Source organism: Phocoena phocoena, chromosome 16, assembly GCF_963924675.1.
Source record: "Phocoena phocoena chromosome 16, mPhoPho1.1, whole genome shotgun sequence".
NCBI lineage: Eukaryota > Metazoa > Chordata > Mammalia > Artiodactyla > Phocoenidae > Phocoena > Phocoena phocoena.
The window spans coordinates 59537240-59557059 of NC_089234.1; the positions used below are offsets into that span (position 1 = coordinate 59537240).

At 36.0% G+C, this 19820-nt stretch overlaps 1 protein-coding gene across 1 annotated transcript in view; it reads right to left on the bottom strand.

Annotated features, from left to right (window-relative positions):
* The window catches only part of FAM149B1 (family with sequence similarity 149 member B1), a 58879-nt gene that overhangs the window by 31321 nt on the left and 7738 nt on the right, over window positions 1-19820 (bottom strand). The window contains exons 4-5 of the mRNA XM_065894487.1: window positions 1956-2098; window positions 1092-1208 (exon numbers count right to left, since the gene is read on the bottom strand). Coding sequence (XP_065750559.1) covers window positions 1092-1208; window positions 1956-2098 — 260 coding nt within the window. The remainder of the gene's footprint in view (window positions 1-1091; window positions 1209-1955; window positions 2099-19820) is intronic.

Genomic DNA, 19820 nt, shown 5'->3' on the forward strand with positions numbered 1-19820 from the left:
CATTTCTGTGGGAGACATTAGTTTGTAAAAGTCTGACCTTTATATAAAAGGAGTAAACTTAAAAAGGCTTATTGATGTAATACATGAGGTTTAAATTTAGAAAGAAAGCTCAGCCTAGTGACCAGAAGCTTGAGCTTAAATCACTTTGAAAGAAGTAAACAAATCCCATTCTCTGACCAAAAATCAGTTAGTTGATAACCCAGATCCCATAACCTTAACTGGCCTAAGACAATAATGTTTTACTTTGTGGTCTGATGAAATTACTACAAGCCCAAAAAGGCATCAAAAGAAAGTATTACTACAACTCTTAGAAGGTATCAGTATAAGTAAAATTACAGTCTTAGGAAAAAGTAAAGGAATTTATTTATTTACTTATTTATTTATTTGGCTGTGCTGGGTCTTAGTTGTGGCACATGGGATCTTTAGTTGCGGCATGCAGGCTTCTTAGTTGCGGCATGCGGACTCTTAGTTGCAGCATGCATGCAGGATCTAGTTCCCCAACCAGGGATTGAACCCAGGCCCCCTGTATTGGGAGCACAGAGTCTTATCCACTGGACCACTGGGGAATTCCCAATATTTTTAAAAAGTAAAAATAAAAATAAAGAGTTTGAGGTGTTAAAGAATTAGCCATTTTAGCTAGTGTACTAATTACCCATTTTAAGCTGATAAACTAATACCAGTTTAACTTCCATAAAGAAATTAAGTTTTAATTAGTATTATATGTTTAAGAAAATGACTTTTCAAAATTTTTTTCAAAAAAATTTTAAAGTCTGTTTCTTAGATCCCTGAATTTCTTTAAACCAGTCTATCTACACATTTATTCCAAGAGGGAAGTGCCTAGATTTATAGATAGACGTAGATATATATGAATCTGAATAACCCTTAAATCCTAGAGAATGTCTTACTTTTGAACAAAAAACTAAGTAACAAAATTCTAATATGCATAAAGACTATGGTCAATCTTACAGAATTTGCTGTGCTTTACAAAATACCAATAAATAGGAAGAAGTATTTTAATCCCTTAGTATAACTGGTAGAATATAATACTTGCACATTAGAATACATAAGTACTTACATATTAGAATACTTACATAGTAGAATCTCTTTCTTGAGACAGTGTTGCCTCATGTGAAGCTGAAACAGCAGAAGGGGATCTAGGATACAGTCCATAACCTTCACTTGGAGTGATTATCTGCCTACCCAGAATCCTTCAAAGTGAAGAACATAAAGAGATAATTAAGCACCTTCACCTGGCATACATACAAAATGTAGGTATTTTTGGAACAAATTTGATGGCTCTACATAAAAATCTAGTACATACCTAGTCCGTTACTGATTTAGAATGATTCTTGAGAGAAAGAATGGAGATAGAAAGGATAAAGTTTTTCCACCCCACTGAAAAAAATCCAAGGGAACTGGGCAAACATTTGTAATTTTCCCTCCATCCACTATAGCAATCTTCATTAAATTTGCCAAAGTGGGTGAAAGCCAGGCCAAATTAGTAAAAACTGAATTATATTCTTAAGAACATGACGCTTTATAAATTTTAAGTATGTGTAGTAAGTGCACTAATGAGGTTTCTAAGGAAAGCTTCCTAATAGCCTACGTTTGCTTTCAAGTATACATGCATAAGAATTTACTTATAGACAACAGTGTAATCAAATACATTTTCTGACCCTCTCGTTCAAAAGAAAGGCTGTTTGGACAGCCACAGTACTACACAGATCACAGTTACTGGTATAGAAGTTGATTTTACTTGATTAGGACAATGTATTGGTAGTTATGAAAACTCCGAGAAACTTCCATCAACATGAGTTTTCTGTCATCTGAGGCTTTATACCACATTGCCTCATTTATATAAATCCATGCCCATAGAGATTTCAGAATACAAGCTTTCTTGGAAATCTGCTCTTCAAATTTTAGTATTAGCCATGAATATACAAGGGCTTCAATACCTGAGGTGAGGAAAGCTACATGTCCACTGTTGGCACTCTTCTTGTAGACTTTTAATATGTACACTCAACTTCTGCTCATACAAGAGCTCGTCAATGGCTGTGAACATTGCGTGGACTTTTTCAGTGGCATTTTGATCAAGTTCCTAAAAGAAATTATCACCCCAAAATATTTAGATGAGCTTCAATCTCTGTTAATAATCATAAAGGTTGAAAGCAATCAGATTCTGTTTTATTTTCAATATTTAGTCCATTTGTGTGAAAGAAAAGTTAAGTTAGTGAGTTTGGGGATCTTACAATATTCAGATGGCCTCCCTATTCCTATTTAAAGAAAATTTGTGGAAATATCTACGTTTTTAAAGTAACATTTTCTTCATCAAAAAAACTCAGGAAAGTATAAAGAAAGATAAAAATTACCAGTAATTCTACCACTCAAAGATAATGATTGTTAATTTTATTATAGTTGCTTGGTTCCAGTATTATTTTTAGAGCGTAAGGTAGACAGTCAATCCCATATATATATTACTTTGTAGTCTGCATTTTTCACCTGACAGTTTACATTAAATCTTTGCCCTATAATTTATCCTTTTGCAGCAGCCAAAAGGGTGGCTATAAAATGTGAATCTGATCATGTTATCTGATTCTCTGCTTACTCTCTACTTCATCTGTTTTTATGTGCCCTTTTACATTCTGGTGGAAGAAAAGTTACACCTTTTTCTTCTTTTTGCGGTACGCGGGCCTCTCACTGTTGTAGCCTCTCCCGTTGCGGAGCACAGGCTCCGGACGCGCAGGCTCAGCGGCCATGGCTCACGGGCCCAGCCGCTCCGCGGCATGTGGGATCTTCCCGGACCGAGGCACGAACCCATGTCCCCTGCATCGGCAGGCGGACTCTCAACCACTGTGCCACCAGGGAAGCCCCTAGGTGATTTTCTTAGTTCTCTCATTCAATTCACTACTATTCTGTTTCACTGGGTCCAGTTTACATATAGTAGTTATGTCCAGTTATCTACTCAGATATTTCAAATGCTATTCATGTCTAAGATTTTAAACTGAATTTTCATATCTGTCTTTTCTTAAATTAAAATCTCTACCTGCTTTGTTTTAAAACCTCCAATAATTTTAATGGATGCTATCTTATCCCTTAACTCTTTGAGTATTTTAAAAGTTTAATAAACCTTATTGAGGAATAGTTTACATACAATAACATTTCAAGTATCTACAGCACAATGACATTTGACAAAGGTATTCACCCAAGTAACCACCATTGTTTTCCAGATGTAGAAGAACATTTCTGATACCCCAGAATGTTCCCTCATACCCCTGTGCAACTGAAGTTTCCTGTTCCCCATGTCATGAAACCATTGATCTGATTTATAGCACTATAAATTAGTTTTGTCTGTTACAGAACTTCATGTAACCAGGATCATGCAGGATGTACTTTTTTGTGTTTTGCATTATATACATATATCAAATTACTACTCTGTATACCTAAAAGTAATGCAATGTTATATGTCAATTATATCTCAATTTTTAAAAAGAAAAGGAGAAAAAAAGACATGAGATACATTGTGAGGATAAAATACACAAAACTTGATGACAGATTCAGTGAGAGAGGTGGAATGTTTTTCAGCAGAATGTTTTTGAGGTTCACCGATGTTGTTGCATGTGTTAGTATTCATTACATTACATTTACTACATAGTATTGCGTTGTAAGAATATGCCACGATTTGTTTATCCATTCTCCTGTTGAGGGACATTTGCATTATTTACAATATTTTTTATTATAAGTAAATATATGAACATTCATGCACAAATCTTTTTCTGGACATATATTTTTATTTCTCTCAGATAAATACCTAGCAGTAGAATTACTGGTCTTATAATGAGTGGATGTTTAATGTTAAAATAAACTACTAAAACTATATCACAGAATAAATGTACAGGTTAGCACTCCCACAAGAAATGTGTGAGCATTAAATATGCTCCACATCCTGGTTAATACTAGGTATTGTCAGTCTTTTTAGTTTTAGCTATTTTAGTGAGTGTGTATCATGACTGTTTTAAATTTGCATTTCCTTGATGATAATGATATTGAGCATCATTCTGTATGCTACTTGGCCATTCATATGTTTTCTTTTACAGAGTGTCCAAGCTTTTTGCTCATTTTTTTTCATCTGGTCTATTTATTTCCTTCATATGGAGTTTTAAGTTTTGGATACAAGTCCTTTGTCAGATATATGTATTGCAAATATTCACTGCCAGTCTGTGGCTTGTTCTTTCATTTTCTTGATAGTGTATTTGGGAACACAAAAGATTTTAATTTTGATGGAGTCAAATTTATCCATTTTTTTAGGCTTGTGCTTTTGTTGTGTCATATCTATGAATTCGTTGCCTAATCCAGAGTCTTGCAGGTTTTCTCATACGTTTTCTTCTAAAAGAATGATAGGGGCTTCCCTGGTGGCGCAATAGTTAGGAATCCGCCTGCCAAGGCAGGGGACACGGGTTCGAGCCCTGGTTCGGGAAGATCCCACATGCTGCAAAGCAGCTAGGCCCCTGCGCCACAACTACTGAGCCTGCGCTCTAGAGCCCGCGCGCCTAGAGCCGGTGCTCCGCGACAAGAGAGGCCACCGCAATGAGAGGCCCGCGCACAGCAATGAAGAGTAGCCCCCGCTCACCGCAACTAAAAAAGAAAGCCCACGCGCAGCAACAAAGATCCAACGCAGCCAAAAATAAATAATTAAAAAAAAATTGAATGACAGTTTTTGCACTTACATTTAAGTTTATAATTAATTTGAGTAAGTTTTCTGTATGATGTAAGGTAAGGGTCTGAATTCATCCAATTTGCATATGGATATCCAATTGTCCCAGCAACATTTATTGGAAAAAATATCCTTTCCCTATTGAATTGTCATCACCAAAAGTCAATTGACCATAAATATGAGTTTATTTCTAGGTTCTCTATTCTGTGCCATTGAATTATAGGCCTATCCTTATGCCATTACCATACTGTTTTGATTACTGTACCATTATGTTTGAAATGTGATAGAGTAAGTCCTCTGTCTTCTTTTTTAAATTAATTAATTTACTTTATTATTTATTTTTGGCTGAGTTGGGTCTTTGTTGCTGTGTGCAGGCTTTCTCTAGTTGTGGCGAGCGGGGCTACTCTTCATTGTGGTGCACGGGCTTCTCATTGTGGTGGCTTCTCTTGTTTCAGAGCATGGGCTCTAGGCATGCGGGCTTCAGTAGTTGTGGCTCGCGGGCTCAGTAGTTGTGGCGCACAGGCTTAGTTGCTCTGCGGCATGTGGGATCTTCCCAGACCAGGGCTCGAACCCGTGTCCCCTGCATTGGCAGGCAGATTCTTAATCACTGCACCACCAGGGAAGTCCATGTCTTCTTTTTCAAAATTGTTTTGACTAATCTGGGTCTTTTGCAATTCCATGTCAATATGGATCAGCTTATCAGTTTCTACAAAAAGCCTGATGGGATTTGAATAGGGAATGCATTGGATATATAGATCAATTTGGGGAGAAATGCCATCTCAGTATTTAGTCGTCCAATCCATGAACATGGAATGTCTCTTATTTGTTTATATTTCATTTTTCTCAGCAATGTTTTAAATTTTTCAGTGTATAAGTCTTGTTCTCCTTTCATTAAGTTTATCCCTAACAATTTTTTGTTCTTTGTGAATTGAATATATTTTTAATTTTCACTTTCAGATTATACATTACTAATGTGTAGAAATACAATAGGTTTTAAAAATTTAGATACAATTCCCATACGATGAAATTCATCCTTTTTTTTTTTTTTTTTTTTTTTTGCGGTACGTGGGCCTCTCATTGTGGCCTCTCCCACTGCGGAGCACAGGCTCTGGACGCGCAGGCTCAGCGGCCATGGCTCACGGGCCCAGCCGCTCTGCAGCATGTGGGATCTTCCCGGACCGGGGCACGAACCCTTGTCCCCTGCATCGGCAGGCGGACTCTCAACCACTGCGCCACCAGGGAAGCCCAATTCATCCTTTTAAAGTGTAAAATTTAGTGGTTTTAGTGTATTCCCAGTGGTTTGTAGCATATGCACAGTTGTGCAACCATCACAACTATCTAATTCTAGAACATTTTCACCCCAAAAGAAACCCTGGCTCCATTAGCCATCACTCTCCATTCCTCTCTCTGCCCAGCCCCTGCCCACTACTGATCTGCTTTCTGTCTCTATAGATTTGCTCCTCTGGATATTTCATATGTATGAAACCATGTAACATGTGGCCTTTTGTATCTGGCTTCTTTTACTTAGCATGTTTTCAAGGTTCATAGTGTAGCATGTATTAGTATTTCTTTCCTTTTTATAGCTGAATAATATTACATTACATAAATATACCACATTTACAATTGATTTTTGTAAATTGATCTGATATACTGTGACCGTCCTGAACTCATTTCTTAGTTCTAGTAGATGGAGTTGGGGTGGGGGCGGAGGGAAAGGTTTAGGATTTTCTACATCATGTCATCTGTGAATGAAGATAGTTTAACTTATTCCTTTCCACTGTGGATGGCTTTTACTTCCTTATTTTGGTCTATTGCACTGACTAGAACCTCCAATACAATGCTGAATAAAGGTGGCAAGAATGGACATCTTTATCTTGTTCTGAAGAGGAAAATATTCAGTCTTTTCCCATTACATACACTATTAGCTTTAGGTGCCTTTTGTCAGGTTGATGAAGTTCCCTTTTATTTTCTAGTTTTGTGAGAGTTTTTATCATGAGTGGGTGTTGGATTTTATCATATGCTTTTTCAAAGTGTCTATTGAGATAATCATGTCAGTTTTTCACATTACTATAATGCATTAATTTAATTTTCTAATGTTGAACCAGCTGTGCATTCATGGATAAATCTCACTCAGGGTAAATAATCCCTTTACGTTGCTAGATTAGGTTTGCTAATAATTTAAAGTTTTTTGTATAATTTCAAGAGGAATATTAATTTGTAGTTTTCTCTTCATGTGATGCCTTTGTCTGACTTTGGTGTTATAGGATGGCCTCATAGGATGATTTAGGAACCATTCCCTCTTTTCTGAAAGATTGGTATTATTTCTTCTTTAAATATTTAAACATATATAGAAATATAGTTGACGTTTTTATACTGACCTTGTATCTTGTGGCCTTGTTAAACTCGTGTATTAGTGCTAAGCAGTTCTGTTTGTTCATTTTGTGAATTCCTGAGAATTTTTTACATACAGAATTCTTTTCTTCTGGTGTCTTTGTCTGGCTTTGGTATCAGGGTAATATTAGCTTCACTGAATGAGTTGGGAAGTGTCTCTTCCTCTATTTTCTGAAAGGGTTTATGAAAGATGGTTATTATTTATTCTTTGAATATTTGGTAGAATTTACCAGTAAAGCCATCTGTGCCTGGGCTTTTCTTTGTAGGAAGATTTTAAATTACTTATTTAATTTCTTTAATTAATATGTATCTGTATGGATTTTTAATGTCTTTTTGAGTCAGTTTGGTAATTGTGTCTTCCTAGAAATTTACCTGTTATATCTAAGTTATCTAATTTCTTGACATGAAGCTGCTTATTATATTTCCCTAGTCCTTTTACTTTCTGTAAGGTCAACAGTTATGTCCTCACTTTTATTTCTAATCTTGTTCATTTATGTCGTCTTTTTTCTTGGTCAAAGTAGCTAAAGACATCAATTTTGTTGACTCTTCAAAGAACTTTGACTTTATTGAGTTTCTCTATTGTTTTTCTGTTTCCTGTTTCATTAATTTCTACTCTCATCTGTATTATTCTATTTCCTTCCTTCTGCTTGCTTTGGATTTAATTTGGTCTATTTTAGTTTCTTAAGGTGGAAGCTTATGTTATTGATTCAGTATGCTCCATTTTTCTGTAGGTACTTTTGTTCTGTTGAGGTATAATTGACATACAACATTATGTTAGTTTCAGGTATATAACATAATGATTCAATATTTGTATATTTGGTGAATTGATCTCCATAGCACATCACCATACATAGTTACAGAAGTTTTTTCCTTATGATGAGAATTTTTAAGATCTTTTCTCTTAGCAACTCTCAAATATAATACAATATTATTAACTATAGTCACCATGCTGTACATTACATCCCCATGATTTATTTATTTTATAACTGGAAGTTTGTACCTTTTGACATGCTTCACGCATTTCACCCAACCCCACAACCCCACCTCCGTCATCACCAATCTGTTCCGTGTCTATAAGCTTGATTTCTTTTTCTATAGGTATTTAAAGCTGTAAGTTTCCCTCTAAGCACCACTTTAGTTATGTCTTATAAATTTTGATATTCTGCTTTTCCATTTTCATTCAATTGAAAATATTTTCTAACTTCCCTTGTAGATTGTTCTTTAACCCATCAGTTATTTAGAAGAACAGTGTTTAATTTTCAAATACTTGGGGATATCCCAAATTTATATCCATTGTTGATTTCTACTTAATTCCAACATGGTTGGAGAACATACCTAGTACAATTTCAATCCTTTTAGATTTATGAGACTTGTTTTTTGTATGCTTGAAGATTATATATTCTGCTGTCATTGGATAGAATCAATTAGGTCAAGTTCGTTGATAGCACCGTTCAAGTCTTCAATATCCTTGCTGATCTTCCGTTTAGTTGTTCTATCAAGTATTGAGAGTGGGGTATTGAAGTCTCCAGCTACAACTGTTATGTTTCCCATTTCTCTTTTAAATTCTGTAGTTTGCTTCATATGCTTTAAAGCTTCGTTGTTAGATGTGTATACATTTATAACTACTTTATTTTCCTAAAGAATTGGCCTTTTTATCATTATGGAGATGTCCTTTTGTTTCTAATAGTATTTTATGTCTTAAAGTTTACTTTGTGTTCAAATTCAAGCCGTTTTTATGGCTGCCTTGGCTCTTAATTTCTGTGCCCTCTCATCTCCTCTGCATTTGTGTGCTGACTCATAGTCAGCCATTTGTGTGTGCATAGTTTGGGCCCTCTCTGGTCTCTCCTGCATGGATATGTGGAGAGTTTATTAGGGCCTCCTATGACTTATTTCCCAGACCTCCTTAATAAATTTCTGGATAGTCTGCCAATCCATTTTTTGCCCCAGCTAGTATTGAAACCTCAGACTATCTGAGCCACTGTTTTTCCTTGTTCATATGCTACCGAATGTGCTACTATTGTTGACAATGCTGTTGAACTTAGAGTTCATCCAAGTTCCCTTCCAAATCTATTGAGCCCTCTCTGGTGGTGAAGCTGCTAGTTTTCACAGTTTGTTCCTTTAAAGTTGAACAGACTCTTATTGTTCCTAACTCAAAGTTCTATTGATTTTCATGAATAACTGCTACTCCATTTGCTGTGTACCTTTAGTCAATTTTCAGAATCCTGAAATGATTGCTTTAGACAATTATATCCAGTTTATTGTTGCTTTTGGGGAAGATTTGTCAAGATACTCACTCTGCCACACTATTTAGAAGTCCCATCTCATAATTTTCTTTTATTATATTGTCTTTGTCAGGTTTTGGCATCAATATTATGCTGACCCATAAAGTGAATTGAAAATGCTCCTGTTTTGGGGAAAAGTTTGTGTGACTGTTATTTCTTCCACAAATGTATGTTCTTCCACCTAAGCCTAGAGCTTTCTCTGTGAGAGTTGCTTGATTTAGTTTAAGAGTTTTACAACTATTCAGATTTTTGAGGAATTTGTCCATTTCATCTAAGTTATGGAATTTATTGGCATAAAATTGTATATATTATTCTGTTAATATTCTTTTAATGTCTGTAGAATTTGTAGTGACATCTCTTTCATTCCTCATATTTGTAATTTGCATTTTATTGCTTTTCCTTGACTAGTATCACTAGAGGGCTTATTAATTATTAATCTTTCCAAAGAATCAACTCTTGGACTTGTTCATTTTCTCTTTTATTTACCTATTTTCTATTTGATTAATTTTGCTTTTAATTCTTTCATTCTACTTTGGATTTAATTTACTCTTCTTTCCTAGCATCTTAAGGTAGAAACTTAGGTTACTCATTTTAAAGCTTTCTTCTTTTTCTAAAATAGGTATTTAAAGGTATAAATGTCTTTATAAGAAATACTTTAGCTGCATCCGTAAATTTGGATTTTTTTTTTTTTTTTTTTTTCGCGGTACACGGGCCTCTCACTGTTGTGGCCTCTCCTGTTGCAGAGCACAGGCTCTGGACACGCAGGCTCAGCGGCCATGGCTCACGGACCCAGCCGCTCCGCGGCATGTGGGATCTTCCCAGACTGGGGCACAAACCTGTGTCCCCTGCATCGGCCCGCGGACTCTCAACCACTGCGCCACCAGGGAAGCCCAGATTTAATCTTTTGAACAATACTGATATATTTTATGGCCCACCATACAGTCTGTCCTTGTCAACATTCCATATGTTCTTGAGAAGGATATGTACTCTGCATTTGTTCGGTATAGCATAAGATCTTTTATGTTTTTACTGATTTTCTAATTGTTTTATTAATAACTAAAATCTCTAACAATAATTGTGGATTCACCTAGTCCTCTCTTTAGTTTCTTCATACATTTTGAAACTCAATTAGATGCTTACTTATTTAGAATTGTTACATCTTCCTGGTATACGTTGTTATGGACTGAATTGTGTCCTCCTCAAATTCATATGTTGAAGCCCTAATCTGCAACATGATTCTATTTGGAGATAAAGCCTTTAAGTCGGAAATTAAGGTAAAATGAGGTCATACGGGTGGAGCGCTAATCTGATAGGATTAGTGTTCTTATAAGAAGAGGAAGAGACACCAGAGATCTCTCTACCTGTGCCTATGCCCAGGAGAAAGGTCATGTGAGGAGACAGTAAGCCAGGAAGAGTGGCCTCAATCTGTCGATGGACACTTAGGTTGCTTCCATGTCCTGGCTATTGTAAATAGATACAAATACAATGAACATTGTAGTACATGTCTCTATTTGAATTATGGTTTGCTCAGGGTATATGCCTGGTAGTGGGATAGCTGGGTCATATGGTAATTCTATTTTTAGTTTTTTTAAGGAACCTCCATACTGTTCTCCATAGTGGCTGTTATCAGTTTACATTCCCACCAACACTGCAAGAGGGTTCTCTTTTCTCCACACCCTCTCCAGCATTTATTGTTTATAGATTTTTTGATGACGGCCATTCTGACTGGTGTGAGGTGATACCTCATTGTGGTTTTCATTTGCATTTCTCTAATGATTAGTGATGTTCAGCATCCTTTCATGTGTTTGTTGGCAATCTGTATATCTTCTTTGGAGAAATGTCTATTTAGGTCTTCTGCCCATTTTTTAATTGGGTTGTTTGTTTTTTTGATATTGAGCTGCATGAGCTGCTTGTATATTTTGGAGATTAATCCTTTGTCAGTTGCTTCATTTGCAAATATTTTCTCCCATTCTAAGAGTTGTCTTTTCGTCTTGTTTATGGTTTCCTTGCTGTGCAAAAGCTTTTAAGTTTCATTAGGTCCCACTTGTTTATTTTTGTTTTTATTTCCATTTCTCTAGGAGGCGGGTCAAAAAGGATCTTGCTGTGATGTATGTTATAGAGTGTTCTGCCTAAGTTTTCCTCTAAAAGTTTTATAGTGTCTGGCCTTACATTTAGGTCTTTAATCCATTTTGAGTTTATTTTTGTGTATGGTGTTAGGGAGTGTTCTAATTTCATTCTTTTACATGTAGCTGTCCAGTTTTCCCAGCACCACTTATTGAAGAGGCTGTCTTTTCTCCATTGTATATTCTTGCCTCCTTTATCAAAAATAAGGTGACCATATGTGCGTGGGTTTATCTCTGGGCTTTCTATCCTGTTCCATTGATCTATATTTCTCTTTTTGTGCCAGTACCATACTGTCTTGATTACTGTATCTTTATAGTATAGAGTACCTTTTATGCCTTTGTATGATAGGAGCCTAAGAGAGGTAAAGAGAACATCTAAGCAGTTTTTCTGACCCTGAGCAGTGTGAGAGGGGTGTTCTAATTACTTTGGCAGTGTACCAGATTACTCCCAAACTGAATGGCTCAAAATAGCAATAATCATGTATTATCTTTCCAGGTTTACATGTGTCTGGAATTTACATAGCTCACAGCAGGAATGGTTTGTCTCTTCTCCACAGCATCTGGGATATCAGTTGAAAAGCTCGAAGGCTTAGAGCTGAAAGCATCTGAGTGTTCATTCACTCAAATATCTAGCAATTGATGCTGGCTTTCAGCTGGGGGCTTCAGTTTCTCTTTATATGGGCTTTTCCATGTGGTTTGAACTTCCTCACAACATAGTGGCTAAATTCCAAGGTCAAGCATTCAGAGAGAGAGAAACAGAAAGAGGCAGGCAGAAGCTGTGTTGCTTTCTAACCTAAAAAATCATGCAGCATCACTTTCACTGCATTCTACTGATTAAGGCAGTTAAATAGTCCATTCAGGTTCAAAGGGAAAGAGCATAGAGCCTATCTCTTCAGTGGAGGAATATCAGTATCTTGTAATAAGGGCATGTCAGATGGGATATATATTGGCATGACTTTTGAAAATATAATCTGCCACAGTGGGTGTTTGCATGGGGAGCAGGTTGTTGCAGGGTGATGGAGCACAAGTGAGATGAGGAGGATGTCCTTGCAGGAGAGCAGCCAGCTTATAATGTTGGAACAACAATGGAGAAGAAAGTTACCATGTGGGGAGTCGGCAGCCCCACACAGGGTGATAGCCCAAGCAGCCTGAGGAAGGTGCCTATTCGGAGGCGAGGACAACATTGGGTGTCTGACTCTGAGTGGGATGAGGAGATCATTCATTGGGTGTGAGAGTGCAAGGGTCAGTGACTCAGCACAGGGTGTTGAAACATATGTGGAGTGAGAAGAGCATTTGCGGAGGTTAAGAGGCAGTGGATTAGTGGGGAACTGGTTATGTTCAGGGGGACTAATCAAATAAGTAAATATATTAAGAATAACGGAAGCCACGTTTATCACTGTCAGAGAAAGAAGTTACAAATTAGAAAAGGAAAAAACTAGAATGAACCTTGTCATTTCACAGTGGGATAGGAGGAGTACTTATATTCCCTAGTTCTGTCCACTGGGAGGGTTTGGGAATAAGCGACACCTAAAAAGCAATGAGCACGCTTAGCACCCAAATCTTTGTTTCTAAACATGGCATAAAAGGAACCAGGGCTTCTTAAAGAATTGGCTGATTCCAGGGATGGGGCAAAGAAAGTACAAAATAAGCCTGGATATCTTGTACCAGAAAGTAAGGAAATATTTAAAGAAGGATGGGAACATGTCAAAATGGCACAGAAGCAGCTTGAAGGGAATTCTGCGGGCCAAATCTGGGACAATTGGAACTTCAAGATAAATAATGATGTATTATATATTATAACTAACTGAACAAAATAGGAATCCTTGAGTCTACACTGATGTAAATCATAAATTGAAAGTCTGAGGAGGAACAGGATAGTAGGTACATAATTTCAATGTACCGCCCCGTAAAATACTTTTTTTTTAAATATCTTTATTGGAGTATAATTGCTTTACAATGGTGTTTTAGTTTCTGCTTTATAACAAAGTGAATCAGCTATACGTATACATATATCCCCAATACAATACTTTCGAATGCAAAGGAAAATCACCTTAATTAAGTGATCAAAGTGAACAACATTAATAATGGGACAAATGGAATTATGTGCCACCTAATAGAATGCAATGAGAAAAACAAGCTCATTTCTGTCGTATCATAGACTCAAGAACTGTTCCAGATTGAGGGAGACTAAAGAGACTTGACAATGTGATATAAACTTTTGCTATAAAGGATATCATTGGGACAACTAGTGAAACTTTAATGGGATCTATGGATTAGGTGGTAGCAATATATCAGTGTTAATTTCCTGAATTTGATTCTTGCCCTCTAGTAATGTAGTGTGTCCTTGCTTGAAGGAAATATACACTAAAATATTTGGTGCAAGGGAGTATCATGTCAGTAACTTACTCTTAAACCATTCAGGAAAAAAACAGTTGGCCTCCATATTCATGGGTTTGTAAATGTAAAACACATTTATATCGTATTAGGTATTATAAGCAATCTAGAAAGGATTTAAAGTGTACAGAAGGCTATGCATAGGTAATATGCAAATACTGCACCATTTTATATGAGACTTGAGCATCCCTGGATTTTGGTATCCACAGGCGGTCCTGGAACCAATCCCTCATGGATACCAAGGGATGACTGTTCTTTTTACTATACTTACAACTTTTCTGTAAGTTTGAGGTTGTTTCCAAGTTATTCAGAAAACACAATGTGCAGTAATCGCAACTTTGATCACAAAACTTGAATTTGATTAAGACACAATCCATTACTAATAATGGATTTCACAGGAATTACCTACTCTGACATACATGTGAAATCTGCAATACAGATTTCCTTGTGTAATACAAGGAAAATATCAACATTATTTATATACTAACCAGGAACCTTGAAAACAATCACAATTATAGCTTTAAGTTTCAAAGAGAAATGTATTCTTCAAAATATTAAACATAGAGTTTTTATATGACCTAGAAATTCCACTCCTAGGTGTATACCTAAGAATATTCAAAACATGTCCACAGAAAAACTTGTACACAAGTGTTCATAGTAGCATTATTCATAATAGCAAAAAAGTGAAACAATCCAAATGTCCATCATCTGATGAATAAACAAAATTGGTATATCCATGCAATGAAATTATATTCATTAATAAAAAAGAAGTACTGACACACGCTATAACATGGATAAAATGTGAACATATGCTAGGTGAAATAAGCCAGACACAATAGGTGATATACTGTATAATTCATTTATATGAAATATCAGAATAGGCAAATCCATACAGACAGAAAGCAGATTAGTGGTTGCCAGGGGCTGGGTGGAGAGAGAAATGGAGAGTAATTGCTAATTGCACGACTCTGAGAATATACTGCAAATCACTTAACTGTTCACTTTAAAAGAGTGAATTTTATGTATGTGACTATCACAGTAAAAAAAAGTAAAAATAATAAATCCAATGAAAGTCTAATCTAGTATTAAACAGATGAGAAATCTATTAAAACATTTAAATGAAATATCAAAAGTTAAACACATGACAAAGAATATAAATTTCTGCCAGAAGCCAACATTAGCCTAGAACTCAGTTCCCTTAGAAAACATGAACTCTGGGACTTCCCTGGTGGTGCAGTGGTTAAGAATCCGCCTGCCAATCCAGGGGACACAGGTTCGAGCCCTGGTCCAGGAGGATCCCACATGCTGCGAAGCAACTAAGCCCATGCGCCACAACTACTGAGCCCGTGTGCCACAACTACTGAAGCCCGCACACCTAGAGCCCGTGCTCCACAACAAGAGAAACCATTGCAATGAGGAGCCCACACACCACAACAAAGAGTAGCCCCCCTCACCGCAACTAGAGAAAGCCCACGCACAGCAACGAAGACCCAACACAGCCAAAAATAAATTAATTAATTAAAAAAAAAAACAAAACATGAACTCTACACCTATATACCAGCAACAACTAGATTAAAAATATGATTTTTAATATACCATGCAAGGTACCTAGGAATAAATCTTCAACAAATGTATATTACTTTTATGGATAAAATTATAAAAATATATTGAAAGACACTAAAGAAATGGATAATAAATGGAAAGATTTATATATCAAATTCATGATTAGGAAAACTCACTATCATAAAGATAGCAGTCCTCCCCAAATCGACCCATGCAATTTAATAATCAGATTCTAACATACATAAAAAAGGTTGGCCAAGACAATTATCAATAATGTAGTAAGACTTCCCTATCACATATTATAGATTATTATAAAGCTATAGTTTAATTAAAACCAGTTGTATTGGGCTTCCCTGGTGGCGCAGTGGTTGAGAGTCCGCTTGACGATGCAGGGGACACGGGTTCATGCCCCGGTTCGGGAAGATCCCACATGCCGCGGAGCGGCTGGGCCCGTGAGCCATGGCCGCTGAGCCTGCGCGTCTGGAGCCTATGCTCCGCAACGGGAGAGGCCACAACAGAGAGAGGCCCGCGTACCGCAAAACAAACAAACAAACAAAAAAAGCCAGTTGTATTCGCATGAGTTTAGAATAGAACAGTTTAGAGAGCCCAGGAACAGACCATTTCATATTTTAAAACTTAATCTATAACAGAGGTAACATAGCAAATCAATGGAGAAAGGATGCAACAGTACTCTCCGGAAATAATGCTACCTTTTATGGAAGAAGCTGGAAATATATATGTGCATTTTTAGTGATCACAATGACTAGAGGTTGCTACAGGTATTTAATAGGCAGGGATCATTAATACTAAACATCCTGCTATACATGGGACATGGCTGTACAACAGCCATATCCAAAATGCCAAAAATGCCCTTGCTTAGAAATCCTGAACTAGTCAGTAAATGGTGCTGAAACAATTCATTATCCATATGGAAAAATTAAAATTATGTTCCTGCTATATACCATATACAAAAAACTATTCCGGGGGATTAAAGACCTAAGCGTGGGAATTGTGAAAGTTACAAAAGCCACAGACCAGGAAAAGATATTTGCAATACATTTAACAAAGAATGAGTGTATCAGTGATTAATTGCATTTAGTTACTACTAATAAAAACAACAGTGACTTAAACAAGATAAAAGTTTAATTTCTCTCTCAAAAAAATTAAATCTAGGGGTAGGCATTAAAAGCTGATATGGTGCCTCCATGGATATCAAGGACTCAGTTTCTTCTATCATTTCCATCCTCAGTGATGCTTTATGGTCCAAGATGGCTGCTTTACCTTTAGCCATAGTTCCATGTTCCAGGCAGGAATTAGGAGAATTCCTAATTAAGAATTAGGAATTTTCCAGAATTTTTTCTCAAAAAAACGGCATTCCAGAAAGCCCCATCTCCTGACTTATTGTACAATTCATTAGCTACCTCTACCTGTAACAGAGGTTGGTAAATAAATTTTCAACTGGGTACAATACCAAAAGTTCTATAGTTGTACAGGGAGAGTGGACATTATATAACTATTTAGAACAGGGGTCAGCAAACTATGACCAGTGGGACAAATCCAGCCCACAGCCTATTTTGTAAATAAAATTTATTGGAACATTGTCATGCCCATCTATTTATACACTGCTTCTGGCTGCCTTCTCAGTGAGAGTTGAGGGTCCTGACAGAGTCTGCAGAGCCTGAAATATTTACTATCTAGTCCTTTACACAAAAAGTACACCCACCACCCCTAATCTAAAAGACAAAGAGGTACCAGGGGTTAAGAATCCGTCTGCCAATGCAGGGGACACAGGTTTGAGCCCTGGTCCGGGAAGATCCCACATGCAGCGGAGCAACTAAGTCCGTGTGCCACAACTACTGAGCCTGCGCTCTAGAGCCCACGAGCCACAGCTACTGAGCCCTTGTGCCACAACTACTGAGCCCTCATGCCACAACTACTGAAGGCTGCACGCCTAGAGACCGTGCTCCACAAGAGAAGCCACTGCAATGAGAAGCCCGCGCACCACAACAACGAGTAGCCCCCACTCACTGCAACTAGAGAAAGCCCGTGCACAGCAACGACGACCCAACACAGCCAAAATATAAATAAATAAAAAATAAGTTAAAATAAATTTAAAAATAAAGACAAAGAACTCCTACTAATTAATATGAAAATGATAAATAAAATAATAAATGAGTATGAAAATATTAATAGGCAATTCACAGACTACAAATATGTGCAACATCATGTATGAACTTTTCAAACAATTTTAGGCAAAAGAAGCCAGATATAAAAAATACATACTGTAGGATTCCATTTATATGAAAGGCAAGAACAAGTAAACCTGGTGATAGAGGTCAGAATAGTGGTTATCTTTGGGGTTGGAAGAGGGCATCTAGGAGCCTTGTGGGATGCTGATTGTCTATATCTTGATCTGTGTACTGTTTTCACACATACACACACACACACACACGCACACCCAATATGTAAGTTATGCAGTTTTCTGTAAGGTGTGCAACTTTTCTCTTCTAATCAACCCCATTGCATCAGATACCTTTAAATAAAAAAAATTAAAACTCTGGCAAAGATGAAAAAGTTTGATAATTCACTGTTTTGGTCAAGAGTGTAAGAAAATAGGCCCTTTCATATGTTCCTGGTGAGATTGCAGATTGTAATAACTTTTACAGAGGTCAATTTGGTAACAACTTTCAAAATTACAAAAGCATGTATCTTTTGAGCAGCATTCCACCTCTAGAAACTTATCCTCAGATATGTTCATATATATGTAAAATAATATATGTACAAGGTCATAAATGCAGCACTTTTTTGTAATAGCAATGGCTATGCAGCCATCAAAGAACAAAGCAGTTTTTAAATAATATATATATTTGAATATACTATAATATACATAATATACTATACTATAATGTAATATATTCTTCAAAATATATTGATAGTGTTAAGTGGAAAAACAAATAGCCCTGGATAGAGTGTATAATGACAAGCTTTATGTAAAAGTTAAAATGTACAAAGTTAGCAAAGGAATCAATTAAATTTGTAAATAGAGAATCCCTGTCTGGTTCCTTGCTGTAACTGAAACAGCTTTAGTGTTTTGCCATTTAAACTGATATTCAACTGACAAATAGTCATTATCAAGTTTCAAGGGTTTCCTTCCCTATCTAATTGAGAATTTTTATAAGGAATGGTTTTCGAATTTTATCAAGTATCTTTTTAACATCTATTGGCTTGTTCATATTTTTTCCTTTAATTCACTGATATTAAACATATTAATACATTCACAGATATTGACCCATCTTTGTATTCCTAGAATAAACCTTATTTGATTATTTAAAAAAAAATCAATCCGAAGTACATAAAACTAAAATAGAATAGAACTGGGTTAGATATTTTTATGATTGTTGACTATAAAACTTTAAATAATAGATATAATTAGAATAAAAAAGGAAAGTCTTCCTTCACATCATTATAATAACTTTGTTAATTTTTTTTAAGACTTTTTTTTTTAATGTTGACCATTTTTAAAGTCTTTATGAACTTCTTACAACACTGCCTCTGTTTTATGTTTTGGTTTTTTGGCCCCGAGGCATGTGGAATCCTAGTTCCCCGACCAGGGATCGAACCCACACCGCCTACATTGGAAGGCGAAGTCTCAACCACTGGACCACCAGGGAAGTCCCCAACTTTGTTAATTTTAAAACAATATTTTAAAAGAAATAAACCTAAGAATATAAACGCCAGCATGATTATAAATATATTTGGCAAAGTAGTAGGCCATTAGTTAAATTGGGGGGAAAACTGTATTCCTATATACCAGTGGTAACTCAAAAACACCTAAGTTCAAAAGCAAGGAAAATGTATAATTAAATACTAAGTTCAATTTTAATATCAGTTGTATCTTACAAGAGATTTACTCAAAATAAATAATGAAATGATAAAGCGCATTAAATTAAAGGAAGATCTAAGTAAACTATATTTCTAGGTAGAATACTAAGTTCAGTTAAGGTACAAAATGACTGAAATGTGTTTATAAAGCAATTAGTACAGAGCCTAGCATCTATTAAATATTCAATAAATTTTAGTTCTCCCTGCACCTAATTTAATATAATGTTGTAATGCAATATCAATTAAATCCCTCATGAATATTTTATAAAATTTCATACAAGGGAAAATAAAATTTATCTGAAAGAGCAAAGAGGACACAAATACTAAATAATACATGTTTTTTAACGAACACTAATAGATTTCCCAAGATTTTTAAAATATCATGAAAACCCTAAGATATTAAGTCAAATGTAGAAAAATTGTTCAAACAAAGTAGGTTCAACAGTAAAAGAACTTAATTATCCTCACACCATA